The 24,563-nt window shown below is 42.3% G+C and overlaps 1 protein-coding gene across 1 annotated transcript in view; it reads right to left on the reverse strand.

Annotated features, from left to right (window-relative positions):
- The window catches only part of LOC146796128 (uncharacterized), a 237,040-nt gene that overhangs the window by 205,179 nt on the left and 7,298 nt on the right, over positions 1-24,563 (reverse strand). Inside the window, exon 2 of the mRNA XM_085628506.1 lies at positions 369-427. Coding sequence (XP_085484632.1) covers positions 369-427 — 59 coding nt within the window. The remainder of the gene's footprint in view (positions 1-368; positions 428-24,563) is intronic.

Here is a 24,563-nt window from a genome sequence, read left to right on the forward strand (position 1 = left end):
ACTGACAATAAATGAATAGATACATTTGGGCAGGCTTGTAAAAACAACTCATCCACAAGAAATATGCCAATTATGACCCCTCTGCTTATTGAAGATTTTTATGTATGACAGTAAGTTTTATTAAATCTACCATACTTGCTTCAAGTGGTGGAGGTATGAACCTCTGGTTTGAGGATCAAACAACTTAATGAGTATGCTTCGATGAGGGGACTAAAAGTAAAGGGAAAGTACTGAGTAAGTAACTGAATGAGGAGCAAAAGAAAACTGAAAATGTTGAGAAAGCACCTGTGTGAGCAACAAAAAAGGTGTATTGCCGATTGTAAAATTACAACATCAAATATGTTATGTTTCACAGTCAACAAACCCACATCTGCTTGATCCATAGTCAACTGTTCTTCTGTAGACTCTTCAATAACAGGGCAGATGCCTACAAGAGAAAAAATGTGATCAGGATCAAAATCTGTCTGTTGCAGATGGTTATGAGATATGACATAATAAACACTATTGTCTCAATATATTTTGCAATTTGGTATCTGTATTGGCATCCTGTATGCACAAGTTTCATGACGCAAGACAGCGTGGGCAGAAGTGGTACTGTAATGTATGGGAGAGTGGCTTGGTCAAGGTGGGTTTCCATGTCTCAATTACAATTTTAAGGGGGAACTAGCTTCATTATTTAGGTGTGCCTAACCATAGTGACTGCAGACGGTTATGAAAATTATAACTTGTTCCAAATAACAACTGTTATTTGAATAATTTTTTTCATTGGCATGGCATTGATATATAAAACACACACATGGCACAATATATAAACAGACACACACAAACACATGCAAACACACACACACACATGAAATGCGCAAATGTGGGTGCTCGGTGCGCGAAGCGCACCGAGCGCCCACAGCGCGTGCACGGTGTGCGAAGCGCACCGGGCGCGCAAAAATTAAAAATAAATACATAACTTAGCATTTAAAAAACCGTACAAATTCACTGAAAAAAACATAGGTTTCACACACGTTATAGTTAGGAATTAGCATTTAAAAAACCTTGCAAATTCACTGAAAAAACCATAGGTTTCACACATGTTATAATTAGCTGTACATTTCACTCGTAAAAAACCAATGAAATTCCACGTTATAGTTAGTGCAGGCAACTATAACTCACGCGACCGCAATCCTCTGTTGATGCTAATACTGTATCTTTAGCTATACATATATTACAAATATTTATTTTTCATAAAGACACATATGTCATCAGTGATGTAATATCTGACATCATCAGCAGAGGATTGCGGTCGCGTGAGTTATAGTTGCCTGCACTAACTATAACGTGGAATTTCATTGTTTTTTTACGAGTGAAATGTACAGCTAACTATAACATGTGTGAAACCTATGGTTTTTTCAGTGAATTTGTTTATATATGTATATGTGTGTGTATATATATAAAATATATGTGTATGTAATATATATATGTATATTCACTGAAAAACCACAGGTTTCAGGGACGTTATAGTTAGTTGGACATTTCACTCGTACAAAACCAGAGAAATTCAGCCGTTTTAGTTAGTTGAGCTAACTATAACTCGCGCCCCTGCAATGCACTGCTGATGATGTCACATATTACATCACTCATGACATGGTCAGTGGTGCAGAAAGGGGCCTGGGCCTCCGACCAGCGCTCAGGAATTCTGCTGCGTAGGACTTACAGGAGGTACCAGGAGGGCTACTTGGATGCCGAAGTCCCTCAGGAGTAAAGTGGACTTCATTCCCCATTCCCCAACCAGTACTGTGCCGAGGAGGCGCATTTGCAGAGTGGTGGAGAAAGGTGAGCGTGGCCTCCGAAGACCTCTTAGCAATCCCACTGTTTGGGACTTACTGGAGGTAACAGGAGGGGTAGTTGGCCCCCAAGGTCAACCTTGGGGGCCAACAACCCCTTCTATTACCTCCAGTAAGTCCCACACAACAGGATTGCTAAATTCTCATAGCAGGCCATATCCCCTTTCCCCACCACTCTGTAAACACACTTCCTGGCCCACTCTTGGATGGGGATTAATGTATGCTTTGCTGCTGGGGGTACTTAGGAGCCAAATAGCCTACCTGATACCTCCAGTATGCCCCAGATAGTGGGATTGCTGACAGGTGGAAACAGGCCACGCCCCCTTTATCCACCATTCTGCAAACGCGCCTCCTGGCACGTTCTGGGTTGAGGGATTAAGTTCCTTAGAATCCTGAGGGTCCCTGGGGGCCAACTAGCCAATCAGGAACTCCGGTAAGCCCCACACAGCTGGATTGCTGAGAGTGGTCCGAGACCATGCCCTCTTTTTACACCACTCTGCAAACGCGCCTCCTGGCCCACTGTGTGGGGCTTACTGGAGGTACCTGGTAGGCTAGTTGCCCCCCAGGGACCTTCAGGATTAAAAAGGACTTAATCCCCCAATTTAGAACTTGCCAGGAGGTGCGTTTGCAAAGTGGTGCAGAGAGGGTGCGGGGCCTCTGGCGAGATGCTGGCTTTTTTATTTTTTGTTAGAGGAGGGGCTGTGGGGCCCTACTTCCCTTAATATTTTGTGGGACCTGGGGACCCCATCTCCCAGGGCCTGAGCCATTTAAAAAAAATACATTTCGAAATAAACGGTAAGGGGTACGCCCTCCTAAGGACGATTTCGGCCCCAGGGACCACAGCCCCTGGGGCATTGCCTCTTTTTTAATTTTTTATTTAAATTATATTACAGAAGGGGGGGCCATGTGGCCACCCCTTCCCTGGGCCACCTTTGGCCCCAGAAACCCCATCCCTCAGGGCCTGGCCTCGTTTTGAAGAGAAAAAAAAACATTAATATGGGAAGGGGGCTGTGTGCCCTCCTTCCCTGGGCCACTTATAGCCCTGGGGACCCCATCTCCCGGGGCCTGGTCTCATGTTGGGGACCGTGGGGGAGCCCCAATGCCCCTGCGGTCCTGCAGGAGTCGGCATTGCTTTTGGACAAGGGGAGCTGCTGACATGCAGCTCCCCTTGTTTAAAAGCAATCTGCAAAGCAGTGTTTGCAATGACAGGGCGGGAGCAGTGCTTCCGCCCTGTCATTGCAAACTGCAATGTCCCGGCGGTAGGCACCCTGGGACATTGCTGGAGGCGGCCCTGGGGGGTGGTGGTCCCCAGGGCCATCTAGGGCTCCAGGAGGGAGGCCACACGCCCCCCACCAAATGTGAAAAAAGCCCCAGGAAGGTGGTTGTCCCTGGGGTCGGGGGGCCGCAATGGACCTCCGTATTTAAATAAAGTGTGCCCCGGGGAGGTGGTGGTCCCCAGGGCAGTGTGGGCAGGAGCCCCCGACACTTCTTGATTTCAATTGAAGCCCTGTGGAGGTGGCGGTCACTGGGGCTTTGGGGTCTATCACATTTGTAAAGCCCATGGACTTGATCAAGTATGTTCACGAAGGAATATTTCCATATTACGTTACATTTACAAATGTGATACACTTTGGTTGAAAGAACTGCTTAATAATGGCGGCATGCGAGGCAAAAAATGGTGGAGGACGAAGAGCTCTTTATTATTGACAACTAATGTGCCCGCCAATAGGAATGTCTCAGGATGTTTAAAACCAGTGACGTTAAATTGTTCATTAGGAACCTACATTGATAAGGGCACAGTTCGCCGAAACGCGTCTGTTGGGAGAAAAACAAAGAATCTCTGGAAACCCATGAGTGCTCCTCTTCCCTGTGGGACTTTGTTGATGAATTTATGGACGTGCAACCACTTGTACCTGAAAAAGCACCCGTTGTGAAAAGTGTTCGGCGCACAAATAAGTGGCATTGGTGGCAAAATGTTATTGAGAGTGCCAGAACCATTGCAAAGCTAAGCAGGAGGCACACCCTTTGATACTGGATCAGCATTACTACAATGAAAAACGTGAGTTACCTAGTGAGTGATTTGAGGCTGTACTGTACCTGCAATAGCATCAGCAGCAGACGAGTGGAGTAAAGAACTATTGTGAAACTGGTGAGAACAATCCCACAATTACATTTGAAATCTAGCCTGCATGCGTGCATGTGACAAAGTACGCCGTGGAACCGTAACCTAATATAGAAATATTCCTTCGTGCACATACTTGCTCAAGTCCACATTACAGATGTGATACACTTTGGTTGAAAGAACTGCTTAATAATGGCAGCATGCGAGGCAAAAAGGGGTGGAGGACGAAGAGTCCTTTGTTATTGACAACTAATGTGCCCACCAATGGGAATGGCTCAGGATGTTTAAAACCAGTGACGTTAAATTGTTCATTAGGAACCAACATTGATAAAGGCACAGTTCGCCGAAACGCGTCTGTTGGAATAATCAAGAATCTCTGGAAATCCTTTAAAGTTAAGACATAAAGTGAAGCAACAACACACCAAACGCATCTTGGCTCCAAGAACCTTGGTCCTGGAGCCAAAACTTTGTTGAATGTTGTTGTCACAACTCCTTTATGACTCTGCTGTACCATTTTCTGCCTCAGGTCTTTTCAACCACATGCTCAGGCCTCTTGCCTAAGTGGGAATGGAAGATCTTTCAACTGCTTACTGGCAAATGGCAGGTTTTCAGATGACTCAGTGAACCAAAAGCGGAGAGTTCTCAGTCTTTTCTTAATTAGCCAGCAGACTCTCATGAACATCAGAAGTCCAGCAGACGATGCTAGGACTGTCCATTGTCTCCCTGGCGACTTTTAGGAAGCTGAGTTCATTAGGTGCGACCCTCTCATTTTTATTTTGAGCACAATGCACATTACTGTAACTGTTAATTTAGTGTTTTTAATTTTCAAACTGACTCCATGTGTATTGACTGTCTAAGATCAAGATTTTTTGCACGATTACCCTACGATACACCTAAGATAGTGGTAAAAGTTTGCGTTCTAGATTGCTGGACTGCAGACAACTTCTCTGCAAGTCTTTGGCCTTGAAAACAAGTTTGTGTGTAGTCTTTAGACCTTGTTTGTAATCTTATGAATGCTGTGCAGATTTTTTTTAAATTGTTTTTGTAGTTTTGTTTGAGGGTCCATTTAAGCACCAATAACTATGTTTGAGGTTGGAGTGTGAACACCATGTGCCTTTATATTTTGTTTGTGAAGCTCTGGGGTTATTTGCTCCCCACGCCTCGAAATCACTGCTGTTAGATATTTTTTTTCTCTTGTGCCAAGCATGTGATAGCCAGCCAACCCTAACGGGGCAGATCGATTTATGAATCTCCTCCCAATTCTCAAATCTGATGAACGACAGGAGACAAAGCTCGCTAGTTTAATAGCATACTTTTATTTTGTATTTCTTTAAATTGGATTAGCCAAGCCTCTTGGTATTAGCAAATCTGTGGAGGATTGGTGGATTAAAGGTCCAGAAAGCTCTTACATATAACCAATACATGCTAAGACCTGAATGGTTCTTAAACACTAATTTCTCGAAAACCGCGGAACGGATGTACACCAAAACCATGAAATTAACTTTCTTGAGCTCTACTTTTGCGCCACCGTTGCGTCACTTTTGTGACGCAGAGGCGGCGCAAAGCCAGCGCCATGCTGCGGGCTATTTACATCGTGACGCATCTAGGGAGATGCGTCACGTTGTAAAGCTTGCGCCACATGTGGGCGTACCTGCACAGGGGGGGCGTTCCGGCGCAGGAACGCCTCCGAAAAGTGGCTGGGTGAAATCTACAAGATTTCACTCAGTCACTTTTCCGGCCATGCTGCGTCAAAACCCTGCGCCTGCTTGAAGCAGGCGTAAGGATTGACGCAGCATGTTAGGGATAGGGGCACCCCGAGCCTTGCTGGAGTGGCATCGCGGTTGCGACGCAACTCCAGCAATGCGCCAACCTTACGCCGGCAGATGCGTCATGCATCTGCTTGTCCTTGCGCCATGATGCGCTGCATTGTAAATGCGGCGCATCTGCGGTGGAGCAAGGGCAAACTTGCGTGACACATCTTCCCTGGCGCATCCATGCTTATTTGCAGGGATGCGCCAGGGAACATAAATCTGCCCCATAGGGGCTTATTTACAAGACCCGTGCGCCACTTTTGCGTCATTTTTAACATGGGAAAAGTGACGCACAAGTGGCGCAAGGGGCTTGTAAATAAGCCCCATAAACTTGATAGACTTTTGTTGGAAAGCTTCCTTGAGATTCATTGAATGGTGCCAAAATTATTGGGGGGTAAAAAGGCCATTTCAGTGGAAAGTTTGGCCGAACCATAACTACACAGGCATTTACTGAAGCTTGGATTAAAAAATTCAACAGCACCAAAATAGAAATAAAACTTGTGTGTTTTTTAGCAGTATTTTTGTACGATGGTATTTTATTGACTATCATTACTTTTTGCATAGTTTTGTTTTGTGAGTTATGTTTGGTAGCAGTAAAGAAGTTAATGGTCTGGGAGTATTTATTTCTGAGCTGTGCTACATCGCGTCTATAAAGAAGAGGGGGTTGTTCAATGAGCTCAACTCTAATGAGCGGGTTTGTTAACTAATATGTCACAGCTGAGAGTCATACACGTTGCTTAGAAATGCATCGCAGTTGCAACACTGAAGCGGAAGAGCGTAGGGGCATATTAACACGGAACAGGGAAAATTAACGCTAAGGGCGCTTAGCGTTAATTTTTTTAACGCCCGCTATCGCTGGATAATATCGCCTGGTAATCGCATTATTAACAACACTAACCGCCTAGGCAATGAAAAATCCAGCGATAGCGGCATTTTGGGAGGTTATCGCTGGTAATGCAGCGATAAAACTACAAGGATAGGGATATCCTTATTGATAGCCCACGGTGGATTTAGCCATGTAATCCACCTCCCATTGGATTACATGGCTAATTCTGAAAATTAGCAGACGTAAAAAAAAGCAGTGTTAACCGTGGTTAGTGCTGCTTTATTTGTCTCTAACAGGGTTAGCGGGAAGATTGATAATAGGAGAAATGTCGCTTAGCGACATTTCTCCTATTATTTTGCTCTGGAACGCCCACTTTGCATCTCATTAGAGATGCAAAGGGAAGCGTAGTGAAAAAGGGTGCTAACATGCGATTTTGCATGTTAGCACCAGGTTGTTGATAGGGCGATATTTTTATCTCTGCTTCTTTAGCTTTTAAAGCGAAAAAAGTGGAGGTAAAGCCCTTGTTAATATGCCCCAGAGTGCGCTAAAATTCTGTGACTTTACTGTGAATATTGAAACATTTAATAAAGGAATATTTGCACCACTGAACAAGGTTCAGCTTGAAAAATGCTGCACATCTCTCAAGACCCTTTCCAAATCGGCCTGGGGAATGGAGAGGCCTTACTTGGCATAATTAGAGACATACATATTTAGGAGATTGCCAGGTAACTCTATGTCATAAGGTACATTATTTTATAGTCACGGCATTTCATATTAATATCCTATTCTAATCTGGGAGTTGAAGTCTCAGATCTATGGCTACTTAAGTAATATTGAATTAGGGTACTGGTTTAAACCATAAAACTTGTTGGCTCCAAATCGTATTAAAAAACAAACATTGGCACATTTTTGGGACCAATTTGCTTTGCAAATGGTTTTTAGAGGTGCTGTATAGAATCAATGATGCTGGCTAAAGAAAAAAAAAACTATGACACGGCTGTCTGCATCAGTTTGTACGCCTGGAAAATGATGCAGGTGCTTTTTCCTTTTTATTTACTGATCAGAGTACGATTGCTAAATTAAAAAATAATGCTGGAGGACGGAGGAAGCAACATGGACGGCCCGCAAGCCGTAAGCTCTCGCTATCTGGTACGATCAACCTAATGACATTATGCTTCAGAAACTAAAGCTAAGAAAACTAGCCTCAACGTGAATGCGAGTCTATCTTTCCCAGAAAAAGAATATCCAGCCGCAGCTGGTCCACTGGGGCTGAGGGGCCACACGTTTTGCCCTCTCACGAACATTGGGGCATATTATCAAGACAGGCGATAAAATTATCGCTGCTTTAGCGGCAGAAAACAGCCGCTAAAACGGCGATAATGGGCTTGATAATATGCTCTATGGAATTCCAATTGAAGCCCATGTTAGATGCGAAAGATAAATTTATCGCCTGTCTTGATAATATGCCCCAATGTCTGGCAGGCTGAACAAAGGTCAGCCTGATAGACACTGTTCATTTTCAGGTAAGGCAGCCAGGAGCCACACTTGAGCTAAATGCGCAGGCACCTGGCAGGCTGAGCTTGAACTTTGCTGGGCTGAGGATGTCACAGCTCCTGTGGGCCTGACCTCCTCAGCTCAGTAAAGGTCCATGAGGCATTCCCCTCAGTGACGAGGTGTAGTGTCACTGATTGCCTGACACCTGGGTGCTTCAGTTTTAAGCCCTGAAGCTGCCGGGTCGAGTGTCAATCAGTGGCACTTCATCACAGAGTGGGATGGGGTCAGCTGTCTCACTGACCCCATCCCACTCTGTAATGACGTTGGGGCTGCTGTCTTCCCTCTTCCCTCGTTGCTGACCTTAGGTCAGCCTACGAGGGAAGGCAGATGTCCCAAGCCTCCTGGGACCTCTGAGACAGAGCTTCTGGTAAGTGTGCTTGTGTTTTTTTTTTTTTTAAATTAATGTTTTGAGCATGCGTGCGTGTATGTATGAATGTTTGGTAATGAGTGTTGTGAATGAATGTTTTTGTGTGTACGCACATGTAAATGCATGGCTGTGAGTATTACTGTAATTATTAATTTACTATTTTTAATTTTCACACTGTTTCCATTTGTATGCAGTGTCTAAGATCTTCATTTTTTGCACAATGAGCCTATGATACAACTAAGATGGTGGTCCAAGTTTGCGTTATAGATTTCTGGACCGCAGACAACTTGTCTACAAGTCTTTGGCCTTGAAAACAAGTTTGCAAATACTACCACCATATTAATTGCTTATAGTCTTTGGACCTTGTGTGAAGTCCAACAGCTGCTGTGCACAATTTATTTTTAAATAGTTTTTTGTTGTTTTGTTTGAGTGTCCATTTAAGCACTCATAACTGTGTTTGAGGTTGAAATGTGGACACCATGTGCCCTTATATTTTGTTTATGAAGCTCTGGGGTTGTTTGCTCCCCACGCCTTGAAATCACTGATGTTAGAATAATTTATTCCCTTGAGCCAAGCAAATTAGAGCTGTTCAGTCCCCAATCTAAACTTTCGATCTGTAGTTTCAAAAAGCGCCACAGGAAAAAGGGTCAATCCAATGGGAGGCATCCATTTTTAGGTTGAGCATTCGAGAGCCTTCTCTTTGGCTTAAAGCCATTCCTCCTGCTTTCCATTCGTTTGTTTAAGTGTCCTTTAAAATTCCTTGCTTGCTAGTGGTCGATCCTCCCTCTTTGTCCCTCCTTTTCGTCAGTGTTTACACCCACAGAGCAGGGCCTTAGTTCTTGTACCCTTCCACTTATCCCATTATAGCATCTGTTTAGGGACTACTTCTCCCTTACTTTAGGAGCATTTGACCAGAGCGCTTCATGCTTTAATTGGCTCCAAGTATGTTTCTGTAAACAGGGATATAAATCAGGTTCTTCCCTTGTTACATTTGCTGTGCAATTAAAAGCCATGGTCAAATGTTAAAGGCTGTACACCGACCCCCTCCATTCACCTTTTAAACTTAACTCTTTCCTTCCCCCTTTGCCCCATCACCCTTCAACTGCCTCCAGCCAATGAAAACAAGCATTTACAATGCAATAGGTCTCCCATTTGCGAGAATTTGAGCCATTGGAATTGTAACTGACAATGCCTTTTATTTACGTATTGGTTTTGAAAACATAAATAAAAGACATTGTCCTTTACAATGCCAATAGCTTAAACGTGCGCAAATGGGAGACCCATTGCATTGCAAATGCTTGTTCTAAAAGGGATGTTTACCTGCAAATGCTAGGCTACATTCAGACCATGTAGCCCACTTTTTTTACTGAGAGCCAACTTCCACTGCTTACAGCCTTTAGCTGTGCACAGTGGCGGGGCCATAGGTCAGGCCCTGCGCAGAACCTCCACAGACATTCAACCCCTCTGTATATCGTTGTAGGCCCCTTTTTTTTACTTTTTCATTTTTTACAGTTCACAGCCTGACCCTGCGCCTAATCTTTCACTGGTGACCACCCCCTCCAGTGAATGATTTTCAGCTATGCACAACAGGAGTTTTCCACAACCCCAGGCCAGGTAATGCAATATAAGGCTAGGAAACACCTGTATATGTCACGAAAGGGTTTTTAGATGACAATCGTTTTATTATTCAATAAAAAATAAAAGCAAATCAAATGGGCAAAAAAAAAAAAAAAACATTGGGACTAAGGTTGATGGGGTGTTCAGAATGCCTACTGTACAAAACCTAAACATATATGTCATTCCCTTTATCAGGGGTCAAACTATCAAGCGCACAGTGCTCTTGAAATCCAGTGTCCAATTATATTAGTGTGAGCTGCCAACAGTTTTCCGGTATACAATACTCCATTCTGATAGGGTGCACTGTACACGCCTTTGTCGAACCGGCTGTTAGAGGCCAACTCTGGAATGCAAAACCAGAATTTTCTTTTGAAGACTTGGGTGCTTGACCAGCCCCGCTGCACACAATCTTCAGCAATGAGCAGTGAGACTTGGGAGCAGGGCATGAATTTTGGCCAGGCCTTTTGCCGTATCCAGTTTGGGCCCAAGCCCTCACAGGCCCGACCCAAAGTGAGTGGCCAGGTCCAACTGTGAAAGATTCAAGAATCTTTAAAACCGCAAATAGATCAACTGAACTCAGGGAGTGTGCGTGTGTGTCCGTCCACCCCCCTCCCTCCTAAACTTACCAGCCGCCACAGAGAATATCAAACATTTGTTGGGGGCAGTTACTGAGCCATCTTTACCCAGTGACCTGAGAAACCCCAAAAATGGGAAAGCTAAAAAAATCTATACATTTTAGGTAATGTCTATGAGTAGCAAACATACAACATAAAAATGACTAGTTTGAGAGCCATACATACTCATCCCTAAGAATCTGAAGTTTACATCAAATCTACCCATTTAGAGATAGGAATTATGTGACCTTGTGGTACACCTCCACAGTTTATCTCATGATATGCTGGTAGTTAAAGAAAATAAAAAGAATGTAACACGCCTATTGCCATAGAATAGAAGCCGCCATTGGTCGATGGGAGGCTGGTTGGAAATAACATCTGTGCTTCATATTCTGTTGCAGATAGGGTTGCCCCCAGGGCCTGATTTATACCGGCATGACCAGTATTGCAATGCCCCGACCAGTTAAAAAATTAGCAAAATCACCCCTTTCACTACTTGCTTAACAGTGAATATAATAAGAAAGCATTGTTTTATGCATTCCAGAACTGCTTTAGTGATCCCCGACTTATTAATAAAGTGAAAAAAAACAGAAAGGCCATGTTGAAAATGAAAACTTCTGTGAAGTTGAGTGGAGCACTGTGTCCCATCTTATCCAGCAACACTGCCCACAACGTCTAGATAACTGAGGAGACTAAAAAGAAAAGCAACTCTTTATCTGTAAACCATAAGGCTTAAACCATCTCTTGCGCTAAAACAATAAGGCTTAAACCATCTCTTGCGATAAAACAATCTGATGATGTTACAATTCTCCGGAACTCAATCCTGCACCTGCGGAGGACACAATGAAACCTCCCTTCCTTCAGAATTCTGTTGAAAAACACCTTACCTGACTTCATCGCATCTAAATGTACATTTATTTACTAGCTCTTCTGTATCTTTTCCTACCATGCCATCAGTTGAATCTGTTACTATAATGGTTTCTACTTGAGTACCTGGCAGTATTGCACCAATGGCACAGGGGCTCTAGGAAGGGGCACGGTCACTGGCACACTGCCACAGAAGCAACAGCACTGACATGGTGAGATTTACATGGATACAGTGGCAAGTGCCACTGACAGTAGGCCACTACAGACAGTGACACAGAGATCCTGGCAAATTGTCTCCGTCACTTAGATGCTGCCACTGAATATCACTGTCACTAAGGTACTGCCACATTGGACACCAAAACAAGACAGTTCTGGCATGGGGACAGTGATACTACACACTGACATGGAGCACCGCCACTAATGCTGGGACACTGATGTGGGAGAGTTTCTCTGGGACGCTAAGACACAGGATACTGACACAAAGATAGTAACACTAATACTTACTAACAGAACAAAGAGAAACCATAGGGACACTGACTACGTGAACAAGACTCAGGTGTGCTGACATGGATTGCGTATATTTACTGAGAACACTGACACAATCACACGGACATGGAGCACCAACACCGGGACACTGCCACTTGGAAATGGACACTTGAACACTGACACAGGGGTACACACACTGACATTGGTAAGTTTACATGAGGGCAGTGACACTGGAGTAATGACAAGGGTCACAATAATTCACACTAGGACACTGAAACTAAGGCACAAACCCATAAGCTTGGACACGGACACAGCTGCACCAGTAGTCACAAGACGGCACTGAGACAAAGGCACTAACACCAGGTTACTGGCACTGAGACACACATACTGGTAGACTAACAAAGGTGCAATAACACAAGTATGGGTATATTCATTTGGGGACTTTGACACTGTAGTGCTGAAAGAAAACACAAACATTTATGTTGGGCCAATGACAAGGGCAGGTATCACTGAATGACTGAAACAGGAACACCTGGATGCTGACACCACACTCGGACAGTGATATGACACAGGGGCACCAAGACAAGGCCATTGACTGATGGAATACAATACCAGGGTACACACCTGTGGTTACTCATATGTGGAATCTAATATAGGAATACTGCCACAAGGGCATTAATATGGAGAAACTGACATAAGGTCACAGTCATTGATAATGGGACACTAACATGGACATTGGGCACTGCCAAGGGTTACTGTCACAGTAAACTTACAAGGGAAGACAGACACTGACATTGGGAAGAAAAGACACTGACACAGAGACGACAAAACTATCATGGAAACATTGGAACATGAGCAATAAGAATGAAGATCTGGAACTGGTGCCACTGACCCTGGGATACTAACACTGGGCGTTGGGTAGATGGGTAAATTGGTTGCACTGACATTGATATTAAAAAACATGGAGAAGAGGAAATGGAGAAAGAGAGGCACATATTGCATTTACTCTGGATACAAATATACTGACTTGTCCACGAACACTAATGCTAAGACACTGACACAAAACTACCAACACTGGGACACAGACACTGGATTGCTGACACTAGAGACCAACACTGACAATGGAAAAGTGCTAGGCAGGATACAGGCACTAGAGCACCGAGTCTTGCCAGTGATGGGGTCACTGACAGTGGTATACCGATTCTAGGGTACTGTAAAAGGGAACGCATGGATACATTGATGCAGGGACACAGGGATGTTGATACTGACAATGGAAGCAAGCATGGACTTTGGGAAGTCCCTTGCAGTTAATGGGACCCAGCCACAGAGACAATGAGACAAGTAGATTGGACATTTAAAAGGAAATACTGATACTGAATTCCAGATTCTGATGCATGTAAAGTAACTTTTAACATACTTCCTAATATTTGCGTTGATGGCACAAAGAGCCTTTATGCTGCGTTAGATACAGTATTCTGCTGTTTGTGGGGAAAGGGTCTAAAGGAATTGTTTTAGAAACTGATGGCTTGAAAGAAACTTTATGCCCCTTTATTCTGCTACTTGTGTGGAAATGGTTTAAAGGAACATTTGTTTTAGAACCTTGGATTCTTCTTATGATTGTTAGATCTTCTAGTGGGTGGTCTTGTATTTATTATGAGTACAAATTGTAATTCTGAATTTTATCTTATTTGTATGTAATTTTGAGATTTTATGTGGACCTCTTCGAAGTTGTGTAACACAGATAAAAAATAAACTTGAAACTTGGTAATGAGCATGAGAATGAGTGGAATTATGGCCTTAGGGTCACTATATATTAAAATGTCAATTAATTTTGATAATGAGATGTTTGTTCAGTTTTTGAGAAGTTTGGAGAACATATTGAATAAAAAATATCGTTTGACATAAATATTGTGTCCAGAATATAGTGTTGTCACAAATATAATTGACAAAAATATCCAAGTTCAAAACAGTGTTGTTTTTTATATTGTTGTCCAATCTAGTGTTTAATAGAGAATTGTATGTTACTTTTTGTGTTAATGTCTTTTGTTAATTTTGATAGTAATTATTTTGAAATAATGGAAATTATTTAATTAAAACTTTTCATTAGGATTAGTATTTATTTATATGTATTTAAGTTATATGAGCAGGATGTTGTGTTTTTGGCAGGAAAGTATAAGGAGAATTAAAAAAATGTATCATATTTATTTGTATGGTGCATTTTCTTTAAATTAATATTTATATTGTTACTACATTTGAATTTATAAATATTGTATTAAATTATTTATTTTCTCAATTCTTTTAGATTTTGAAATATCATTTATACATTTCTTTGAAGGTTATTTAAAAAATGGGAATATTTTTGTGTGGAAAATAGAATATTTATTGAATATATATATATATATATATATATATATATATATATATATATATATATATATATATATATAAGTAAAAGAGTATTGTTAATTTTTGTTCTTCATAAATGTTATACTTTTTATTATAAGATTTTTTTTAAATAATAGTCAACAATTAAACTTTATTTGTTACTCTTCAGTAACATAGAAGCACATTTTATAAAGAACTTATAAATGAATATAAAACCATCTCCTGAAAACATTACATTAGTTCAATTCTCAGACAAGACTAAAAAACACAGATCGATAAAACAAGTGATCAAAAATCTCGTGAACCACACATAATCTAAACCTAATCTAGAACCTTCTGATTTTTTACAATCTGCAAGGAAAAAGAGGCCTTTACATAAAAAACCAAGAGGTTTATCAATTGTTGCATAAATTATAGGACCGGTCTACACTATCTAACATTAAACATTTTAAAAAGAGGGACAACGAAGATTCTTATTGGTAGACCATAAAAGGGGCAGAAGAATTCAATGTGTAAATTTGATTGAGGGGAGACACCATCACAGGGGCACAGGGAGAGACCCGCCAGTGAATAGTAATTATCAGGCTAGCCCACAATTAACAGTAACCAATTGGCACGAAATCTGCTTAACATGAACCAATGCAGTATATTCTGAACAAGGGACAAATACAATTGTGGGCCATCCTGAGTGGAAACCAGATTATAAGATGCTACAGATGGCTTCTCTCTCCTGCTCCCATCTATTTCTCTGCGCCTTTGACAGGCAAATATGTTTAATTGTGCAGCAGGTTTCTGGTTCTTTAAAGAGATCCAGGATGCCATTGTCTTCACACCATGATTTTACATAGGCCAACCAAGGGATCTTTTGGGAATAGTCCACAGTCAAACAATCTGCTAATATCAGTTTATTTGGAGCTGTTTCCTTACGTAACCAGATGGAATGCCAAAGTAGAATAAGAGCCATCTTAATCTTATCTGCAACACCGCCAACCCACCGACTAACGTGTAATGTGGCGGTCGGGATGCCGCCGGCTTGGTGGCATACATTCGACCGCTGAAATGGCGGACAAACAGTAAGACCACCAAACTTGTAATCGAGCCCTTAGTTTGTATCCATTTTGTTATTATAAATGACTGTCTATCAGTAGGTTGTAGTGGTTAGCGACCTCAGTGGCAGGGACTAAGGATTCTGATATCATTTCTTTTAATGTCAAAGGCAAATTGGCTGTTGGTTGAGTACTGCCTGCCACACTCTGTATGGTTGCAAAAAGGGGTCCCATGGGTACCCCACGGACCCTAACCAGAGGCCTCTGGGTGAAGGGGTCCTGCTACGTGCCCCCAAATTCAGTTTCCTACAGCCATTCCTTGTAGGACAATCTGAGTCGGAAAGGCTGTCCGAATCCGACATCGTAATACTTCGGTCGGAAAAGAGGTCTATAGAGATGTACGATTTGGCTCTGACCGACTCTGAGTCTCCGAATGGCAGTTGGAACTGAGTTAGACAGAAATGTTTCTGAGTCAGTCGGAAGCATGGGTTCCGACACGGGTTAGGAAAATCTGAATGCTGTTCGGAGCCTTTCCAACCAACATTGTAATGAGACCCCTAGGGTTGCTTGTATAATGTCTATTGAATTGTTTGTCTCATTTTTATTGGTTAGGGATGATTTTATTAGTTAAATTAGTTTTCGTGAATTTTAAAAAAAATAATTTTTGTCCTTCTATGGTAAACACTAATTTAGGTTTTTATATATATATCCCACCAATCGCAAGGGATCACTGTGTTTTTAAACTGAGGGTGGCAAACAGTTCACTATACTACGGCATCTGAGGAAGTTCGCCAGAACGAAACGCGTCATGCCGAGTGTTCTAATTAAAGCGCTGTTTCTGAAATCCCCGTGTGTGCTCAGCTTCTTGCCGACAGCGAAGGAGTTTGGTGTGGATGTTTTGGGTGCAGCCACTAGCACCCAGTGAGCGCCAACCTTACAAGTGACCCAGCGGATTTTGTGGCAACTTGGTGTATCAAAAACTTTTTGAACGCGCTGGATCCCCGCTTACCTGGAACAGTGAATGTTGCCATAAACCAATGGACTGCGACTTCGCAGGAGGTGATCGCTTACTTAGGTGGTGCCTTTCGATCCTGTTCCGGGACTCTAGCGGTGAGGTGAGGGGCCAGAGAAACTGTAGCCTGCATAAACATCACGCCCCAGAAGATCTTTGGCAAGCGGGGAAAAGTAGCAGACACCGTCCACTTGGGCCAGTACCGACGCCTGATGCCTGCTACACACGGAAACACACAGTTGGGTCCGGACCACATTTTCCCTGCAGCAGTGCCCGTAGTGTATCCCACCAATCGCAAGGGATCACTGTGTTTTTAAACTGAGGGCGGCAAACAGTTCACTATACTACGGCATCTGAGGAAGTTCGCCAGAACGAAACGCGTCATGCCGAGTGTTCTAATTAAAGCGCTGTTTCTGAAATCCCCGTGTGTGCTCAGCTTCTTGCCAACAGCGAAGGAGTTTGGTGTGGATGTTTTGGGTGCAGCCACTAGCACCCAGTGAGCGCCAACCTTACAAGTGACCCAGCGGATTTTGTGGCAACTTGGTGTATCAAAAACGTTTTGAACGCGCTGGATCCCCGCTTACCTGGAACAGTGAATGTTGCCATAAACCAATGGACTGCGACTTCGCAGGAGGTGATCGCCTACTTAGGTGGTGCCTTTCGATCCTGTTCCGGGACTCTAGCGGTGAGGTGAGGGGCCAGAGAAACTGTAGCCTGTATAAACATCACGCCCCAGAAGATCTTTGGCAAGCGGGGAAAAGTAGCAGACACCGTCCACTTGGGCCAGTACCTACGCCTGATGCCTGCTACACACGGAAACACACAGTTGGGTCCGGACCACATTTTCCCTGCAGCAGTGCCCGTAGTGTATCCCACCAATCGCAAGGGATCACTGTGTTTTTAAACTGAGGGCGGCAAACAGTTCACTATACTACGGCATCTGAGGAAGTTCGCCAGAACGAAACACGTCATGCCGAGTGTTCTAATTAAAGCGCTGTTTCTGAAATCCCCGTGTGTGCTCAGCTTCTTGCCGACAGCGAAGGAGTTTGGTGTGGATGTTTTGGGTGCAGCCACTAGCACCCAGTGAGTGCCAACCTTACAAGTGACCCAGCGGATTTTGTGGCAACTTGGTGTATCAAAAACTTTTTGAACGCGCTGGATCCCCGCTTACCTGGAACAGTGAATGTTGCCATAAACCAATGGACTGCGACTTCGCAGGAGGTGATCGCTTACTTAGGTGGTGCCTTTCGATCCTGTTCCGGGACTCTAGCGGTGAGGTGAGGGGCCAGAGAAACTGTAGCCTGTATAAACATCACGCCCCAGAAGATCTTTGGCAAGCGGGGAAAAGTAGCAGACACCGTCCACTTGGGCCAGTACCTACGCCTGATGCCTGCTACACACGGAAACACACAGTTGGATCCGGACCACATTTTCCCTGCAGCAGTGCCCGTAGTGTATCCCACCAATCGCAAGGGATCACTGTGTTTTTAAACTGAGGGCGGCAAACAGTTCACTATACTACGGCATCTGAGGAAGTTCGCCAGAACGAAACGCGTCATGCCGAGTGTTCTAATTAAAGCGCTGTTTCTGAAATCCCCGTGTGTGCTCAGCTTCTTGCCGACAGCGAAGGAGTTTGGTGTGGATATATATATATATATATAAGTGATGTCACTGACCATGTCATGAGTGATGTAATATGTGACGTCATCAGCAGTGCATTGCGGGGGCTCGAGTTATAGTTAGCTGAACTAACTATAATAGGGGAATTTCTAGGGTTTTGTACGAGAGAAATGTCCAGCTATCTATAACGCCCCTGAAACCTATGGTTTTTTCAGTGAATTTCTAAGGTTTTTTGAAATGCTAATTCCTAACTATAACATGCCTGGTTTTTTCAGTGAATATATATATATACAGAGGTTTTATAGTTAGCTGGACATTTCACTCGTACAAAACCATAGAAATTCCTCCCTTATAGTTAGTTCTGCTAACTATAACTCGCGCGCCCGCAATGCACTGCTGATGATGTCACATATTACATCATTCATGACATGGTCAGTGACATCATTGATGACCTCACTGATGTCATCTCAAATGACATCACTGATGACATCACTGATGACATCATCCACATGACAATCTGATACACCTCATCATACACTAGTATAACCTTTCATCACTCACTGTAAAATACAGAGTACCATATTTGAAACCATTGACACACTAATACAAGTTAATACGTACCCACTCACAGATTCCTAAGTCTACACACACACAACTACCCATTCAACAACAGAATCACTGATACATACAGTCATTAATTAATAGAACACTATCAAATGCACTTATACACATTTATAGACATTGACACATCAGCAGTCATCTTAGTCGGTTATGCAGTCATCCTACTCACTCATGAGAAACATTAATCACACTTACATTTGCTCACTTACACAATTATAAACTAGGCCTGGGCGTAGTTCGCGAAGTAGCACTTCGCGAAGCTACGCAAAGTGAAGTTCGCACTACGCGAGCTACGCGTAGCACTACGCGAACTGCCTAGTACCATGTTCGCACTGTGCCAGATGTCGTTTTCAATGATTGCACAGTGCGGACAAGCAACCGGCACTGTGCAATCATTGAAAATGGCATCTTGCACAGTGCGAGCTGTAGTTTTCTGCTGCTCGAGTAGATTTTTACTCGAGCTTCAGCTTTCTCAACGCGAACTGGTAGTTTCTCATCGCGAGCGGTCGCGAGCATACGCGACCACTCGCAATGAGAAACCTGACCTCCTCGCGTTGGGAATCTCGCCGGGAGGTTTATTTTCCATGCTCGCGATCGCCAACTTGAAGTTGCTGATCGCGAACAAGGAAAAAGTCTCGCCGGGATGTCATTTTGCTTGCTCGCGGTCGCCAACTTGACGTTGAGGACCGCGAGCAAGCAAAAAATGACCGCTGCACTACGCAACACTACGCTACGCGTGTTCGCACTGTGCTACGTGCAGTTCGCGTAGTGCGAAGTAGCGCGAACTTCGCAAGCTACGCGAGCGTAGCGTAGTGCTTCGCCCAGGCTTATTATAAACACAACACCTCATTTTTTCAAACACAGGGTAACTCATAGTTAATATGTTAAAAAATCACCATTACAATTATACACTCATTCATATAGTTACTCTCACAATCACTGACTCTTATATATACTTATTTACATACACCAACTCTCACATACAATGCCTTTTATTTTTTTACTTTGTTGAAGATGTACAACTAAAACATATATTCGCTCACCAACACACAAATAAATACACTCAGTCACCCAAACAACTGTTTCCACATGCATTCTTAAACCTATACACCTAGTCAATCAACCATTCACACATCTATGCATAGAGTTACACACACCCCATCCAAACACACACAAACTCTGTGTCCCATACAAATACTCACCCAACTAATCAATAACTATATACATGCTCATGTAGTTAGTGATCAACTGATGCAGCATGTTCTACAACAACAGAGACAGTGATGCACACATTCACATAGTTTAGTTACTAATCCATGTATCAACCCCTTCGCCGCGGCACGAATTTTGCCGCGGCGCTGGGGGGGTTCGGAGTGTTAGCGGCATCGTCATGCTCGTGACGGAACCACTCTGTCATGAGCCACGGGCGCGCTGTGCTCATGACGGAGTGGTTCCGTCACGACTCCGCCCACTTGCATTGTTCGCCCGCACAGGCGGGGAATCAGTGCCACGTGGGCGGAGCGGCCGCAACGGACGCAGTATGACGGAACCACTCCGTCATGAGCACACGGCGCCCGTGGCTCATGATGGAGTGGTTCCGTCATGAGCAGGCAAGGGGTTAAGTGAGACACTTTTAATTACTCACTTAAACAGTCAGACAGCTACTAAATCCTCATTCCAGACAGTTATATATCCACTATATCTTCAATACAGATTGATATATATATATATAATACATATTGAAATTTCAAACTAAACCACATTCACTGGATGATGTCGTCAGTGATGTCATTTGAGATGTCATCAGTGATGTCATCAGTGATGTCACTGACCATGTCATGAACAATGTAATATGTGAGATCATCAGCAGTGCATTGCGGGCACGCGAGTTATAGTTAGCAGAACTAACTATAACGGAGGAATTTCTATGGTTTTGTACGAGTGAAATGTCCAGCTAACTATAACACCCCTGAAACCCATGTTTTTTTCTGTGAATTTTTAAAGTTTTCGAAATGCTAATTTCTAACTATAACGTCTCTGAAACCTATGGTTTTATCAGTAAATTTCAATGCTTTTTTAAATGCTAATTTCTAACTTTAACGTCTCTGAAACCTATGGTTTTTTCAGTGAATTTATATATACATACATATATATACATATATATAATCTGCATATCTATATAAATACAAATATAAATGCATGCATACATATACATATATGCATACATATGCATGTTATGTACATGAAAGTTTGAAAAACACTAATACAAGCAAAGCTAAAAAGCCACCTAATTACAAACAGAATTGCTTTAACTTAAACGAGGGCGACACCTAATGCATTTTCAATGCTTGTTTATTTTGGTTCCATCAAGAAGGCATTCAGATGTGTCACACATTTGCCATAAATTCATAATGTTAGCACTCTAGTTGCTCATTAGATCACTGTAGTAAAGCTTCTGCTCACCAGGGAATCTGCTGCTGGTATTGAAAGTGCATGTTTCAATCTGCATGTCAGAATTTTTTAATGAAATAGAAGAGGATTTGAGAAGTCACTCACAATGTGCCCTAATTTTTCTTTCTGCAGCACTAATCATACTTTCTATGGCAAAATGAACCCCCTCATTTTGTTCCTTTTTAAATTAAATGTTTTAAGAGTTACCACTTTATTCCAATCAAGATGGTTTCAGGTGTGCCATAATTTTGTCATAAGTAAGACTGTTAGTGCTCTAGTTGTTCTTTAGAACACTCTGGGAAGATGCAGTAGAACACAAAGGAATCAACTGACAGTCTCTGCCCTTGTTGGATGTGCATGTTTTACTGAGAATGTCAGACTTCATTCTCACATGACTGAGAAAGATAATGTGAATTTACAGAAAATATGCTCTCAGTTTAGCTTATAGATCACCTTCCAAACCTCTGTGGGAAATGCATGAGAAAATAGTTTTCTCTCAAACATGCTTCATGATATCCCAGCAGAAGGCTTTTTCACATGGTAAAATCACCTTAGAACATACCACAATTCCTAAAATGAGTATGGTACCATCAACAAATGATTTATAATGTAACTAAAGTCTTAAAACCTTCTATTAACTGCAATGCTTTTTAATGAGGTGCTATCATGTATATTGGTCGAAAGATGGCTGCCAACACTTCTTGGATGAAGTGCTGACAGCCAATCAGATCTCACAATGAGATGTGTGGTTAGGCTCTGCCCAGATATATATGTAATTTTACTTTTGATCTTTTCAGGAACTACTGAACGGATTTTCACCATTTAAGCAAAAGGCATGACTCTGAACCAAGGTCTACCTTTCTGCCAAATTTGGTGTAATTCCGTTCAGCAGTTCGGGCTGTAGCTGCGACTAAAAGTCCCTTTGGAAAATTGCATGTGGAAAACACATTTTGGGACCCCCCTTTTTTCTCGACCCCTGCTTGTCGAATCAGTGCGAGACTTTCAGGATAGGAGCGGACTGGAACGGGCCACGAGTTTTGATAATTTCGCGAACATTCGTCAAACGGCGCCAAAGTTATTCCAAATAGAATGTTGTGGATTTCCTATGGATAATAGGTCCTAACTATAACTACCTACTGGCGACCGCCAGTAGGTAATATATGTTACTACATAATTTCATAGTTTTACAAATAATTTTTGTTATATATACATATATATTTATTATTATATAAGTTGATTTATAAATATTTGTGGTTAGTGGCAATATTATTTGGGTTAGATTATTATGAATTTAGTTCTATATATTTTCTGGGGAGAGCTGTAAATATTTTGGCCATGTAATATGCTTGATTTTAATTTTAATATGTGTATAAAATATTTTATTTTAATGTTAAATGATTGTTTTATGTAAAATTTATTTATTTTAGTATCTAACCATGACAAGGTAATTATTTTGGCAATAATATTGTAGTCAATATTGTGTAAATTAATATTGTTGACATATTATATGTTCATTTACAAAGTGACAATATTTTTGTTTCCAATATTTGTGCTTTTAAATGAGAAAAAAATTGTCTTTTTTAACAATGATATTCCTGCATTCGATATGTGTGGTTTTATTAGTTAAGTATAAGAAGCCGATATTTTGGTTAACAATATTTATTTTCTATATTTTTGTGTTTAGATATTGTATAGGTCACTATTATGTCAGTGCTCCAAAACTTAAGTACTCATATCTTAGTTTTTAAACACCATACACTCGGGCCTCTGGGCTCTAAGAGCCTACCTCAGGAGTGACTTAGAGGTATTAAAAAGGAAAGATAATGCCTGGAAAAGGTTTGATTTTGCCAGAATGCATTTGCAGTTTTAAAATCTGCACACTCAGGCTGTAGGAAAAGGCCTAAAGACATGCCTTGCAGTGTCACTTTGATGGTGAGACAGTAGGTCCTGCACTCCAATAGTGACATTTAACTTACAGGCCTTGGGTACACAGGGTACCATATAATAGGGACTGATAAGTGTGTTAAATGTGCCAACCACGGATTAGCCAATTTGACTTGTTTTTAAGGGACAGAGCACAAACACAGGGTGCTGGACAGCAATGCCCCAGTGTTCAAAAGTCCATACACCAACAGAATCAGTCCAGAAATTAGGTGATGAACATGAGGAAAAGGGAACTTTCCTTACAGGCCTCTAACTGTCACAGAATGTATGGGACAAGATTCCTCAGGCACAACTTGGAACTGCTGGCCCTAAAGGTTCGTGCTAATTTCAGGCAGGTCTTTTCAAGTTACAGCAGCAGCAAGTATTTTCCTCTGATTTAGATTATGTTCATTACTCCCTCAGAAGAGGCAGCCAAAACTAATGGCCTTTAATAACAGACTTTCTGTTCATACCTGCGCATCGCAGTGAATTAGCCAAAAATGGTCCATTTTTACTAAAAAGAAAACTTTTTAAAAAAGCTCCCGATAACAATTACATTTGTCCCAAAACTTTTAGGGGCAGCCAATCATCCAAAGTGCATCTAGTGGCACGTGTTCTATTTCCAAGGGCTGATACCCAAATGAGTCCTCCATCTTTAGTTTAATTTTGGATGTTGACAATCTATAATGTTTGCATACTTTGGGATATTGGAAACAGACAATCTTAGACCTATCAGTTGCTGGTGCTGGGCTCTTGTTTATCCAGCAGCCTGGGAGACAGAATAACGGCCGCCATCTTTTATGCAGCTGTATAGCAGTGGAAGTTCCCTTGGCATAGACATTTTTTCAGCTGGTGCACCTCTGAGGCAAAAAGCTGACCTTCTGAAAGTAGCTTTAAAAAGGGATAATCACCACAAAGGAGCCTCCTTCATTTTTGGTTATATAATTCAAAAAGGCACACAGACTTAACTTTATATTTAGCAGGAAGGAAGGAGACTAGGACAGTACCTGAAGGAGACGTGCAGGGAATCGGGGAAAGAAGCTTTAACTACCACTAACCCTTATGAAGCATCCTACAACCTAGGGGCTGCATACACACTGTACTAGTCTACTGTGTGTATCCCACCTCTGGGACCTTATTTATGAAGGCCTGTGTCACATTTTCGCTACCATTACGTCACTTTTTGTGATGCAGCGGCGGCGTAAATAATGCGCCATGTTGGGCGATATTTAGGAAGTGACGCATCTAGGCAGATGTGTCATTTGATAGACCCTAGTGCTACATTATACCTGCAGCAGTATAATGTATGCAGGGTGGGCGTTCCCCCACCAAAAATAAGGGACATAGGAGTGGCGCAGTGAAATCTATAAGATTTCACTCCGCTTCTTCTGGGACACCAATGTGTC

The sequence above is a fragment of the Triturus cristatus genome, chromosome 10 (assembly GCF_964204655.1).
Source record: "Triturus cristatus chromosome 10, aTriCri1.1, whole genome shotgun sequence".
Taxonomy (NCBI): Eukaryota; Metazoa; Chordata; class Amphibia; order Caudata; family Salamandridae; genus Triturus; species Triturus cristatus.